The sequence below is a fragment of the Pristiophorus japonicus genome, chromosome 9, assembly GCF_044704955.1.
Source record: "Pristiophorus japonicus isolate sPriJap1 chromosome 9, sPriJap1.hap1, whole genome shotgun sequence".
NCBI classification, from domain to species: Eukaryota; Metazoa; Chordata; class Chondrichthyes; family Pristiophoridae; genus Pristiophorus; species Pristiophorus japonicus.
The window spans coordinates 224,922,786-224,924,561 of record NC_091985.1 but is presented as its reverse complement, the minus strand read 5'-3'; the positions used below and the strand labels follow the sequence as shown (position 1 = coordinate 224,924,561).

The 1,776-nt window shown below is 49.8% G+C and overlaps 1 protein-coding gene across 1 annotated transcript; it reads left to right on the top strand.

The window, feature by feature from the left end:
* The first annotated feature begins 854 nt into the window (after positions 1-854).
* LOC139273788 (histone H4) lies at positions 855-1,166 on the top strand. The gene has a single exon (XM_070890884.1). It carries the CDS (start codon positions 855-857, stop codon positions 1,164-1,166), a length of 312 nt encoding a protein of 103 aa, XP_070746985.1.
* The last annotated feature ends 610 nt before the right edge of the window (positions 1,167-1,776 follow it).

Here is a 1,776-nt window from a genome sequence, read left to right as displayed (position 1 = left end):
GGCCAAGGCCAAATCAGCAAAACCCAAGAAAGCAGCGCCCAAAAAGTAAATAAAAAGTGTAACTTGTAAACATCTGAAACTAAAGGCTCTTCTCAGAGCCACACACGCCTCTCAGAAAAGAGCTGATCCCCGAATCAAATGATCCCTGTCCTGGGGCCGGGCTCAGATTTCAGACAAAAATCATTGAACATGAAGCCAGGATCCCTGGTGACTCGCTGACATTGGCTGCACCCACCCCTCCCCCAGTGTCTGCAATAAAACACAGCGAATGGGATGTCCGGCCCGGGCCTCACTGTAACTGGGGATGTGTTCGGCTCCAGTCTCAGTTCCTGGTCATTGTCATTTCACAGATTCAGTGGGAGAGTCTGTGAGACGGTGATACTGGCGGAGATACCCCGCCTCACAACTCAAACCCCAAACACCACATTCTCCAAATCAGCTGGAATAAGGTGTTTGTAAACTGCTGAACCCGTCTGTGAGAGGAAGTGTGGGGAGATGGAACAAGGTCTGAGATTGACAGGGAAGGGGCTGTATATAGGCGGGAATATTCGCGATTGTTAATTGTAACGAGACATTTAAAAGCTTCTGGTTCTTGGAAGCTTTGAATATAAATTCCGAGTCTGTTTCGATTCTATTGTTGGAAAACGGTTTGAAATTAGCGGCTGCAGAAAGCTGGAGGCGGAGCTGGAAGATCAGAGGCCGCCCTCTGCTCTGTCTGTCAATCTTAACTCTGTCTCCTCCCCTTCCCGCCTCTCTCACTCTGCACTTTCTCAGTCAGGTCGGCTCCGGCTCTATAAAAAGGAGCCGGGTGGAACTCGTGTCTCATTCAGCGGCTGTTTGAGTGAAGAATCATTATGTCTGGTCGAGGTAAAGGCGGCAAAGGACTGGGTAAGGGCGGAGCCAAGCGGCACCGTAAAGTGTTGCGTGATAACATCCAGGGCATCACCAAACCAGCCATCCGCCGCCTGGCTCGCCGTGGCGGTGTCAAGCGGATCTCGGGCCTGATCTACGAGGAGACCCGCGGGGTGCTGAAGGTTTTCCTGGAGAATGTGATCAGGGATGCAGTCACCTACACTGAGCACGCCAAGCGCAAGACGGTCACTGCCATGGATGTGGTGTACGCTCTGAAACGGCAGGGCCGCACTCTCTATGGATTCGGCGGCTGAATAACTCGGACCTTTTCCCCCAAGCACAACACAAAGGCTCTTCTCAGAGCCACCCACCGCCTCACAGAAAGAGCAGCGACCATGGGATCGGAGCGCGGACAGTTGGGAAATGGTTTCGGCTGTTTAATTAATGGAAATAAATATTTGGATTTATATAGCACCTTTCACGACCCACCGAACGCCTCAAGACCAATCAAGTACTTTTGAAGTGTAGTCGCTGTAGGAATATGGGAATTATTAAATATTTTACAACTATTGTAAATATGAGAGATCAGAAACTCCGGCTGACAGTCACAATTACCGGGCGGGATACACAATCCACTTTACACATTAGTCTCCCCTCAGATAATTCCTGTCATGTGAGGTTTCTATGTGAGAATCAGTTAAACGGGACGGCACTGGCGGGATGGATGCGGGACTTTATGTTTACAGGAAGCAGTGACCGGGGATTTATTCCCGCCCGGTACAGACCGATCACGGAATGGAACAGAATTCAAACCGGAATGTGACAGAATGGGATTGGTGACTTATAATGGGGCACAATCGCCGTTATAAAGAGCGGGATTCTTAAATTGCTGGCGGGAAATTAGAGTTTCTTTAATCTCAGTTG

What these genes read in the sequence shown, in the direction of transcription:
- LOC139273788 (XM_070890884.1), top strand. Translation starts at nt 855, where the DNA reads ATGTCTGGTCGAGGTAAAGGCGGCAAAGGACTGGGTAAGGGCGGAGCC.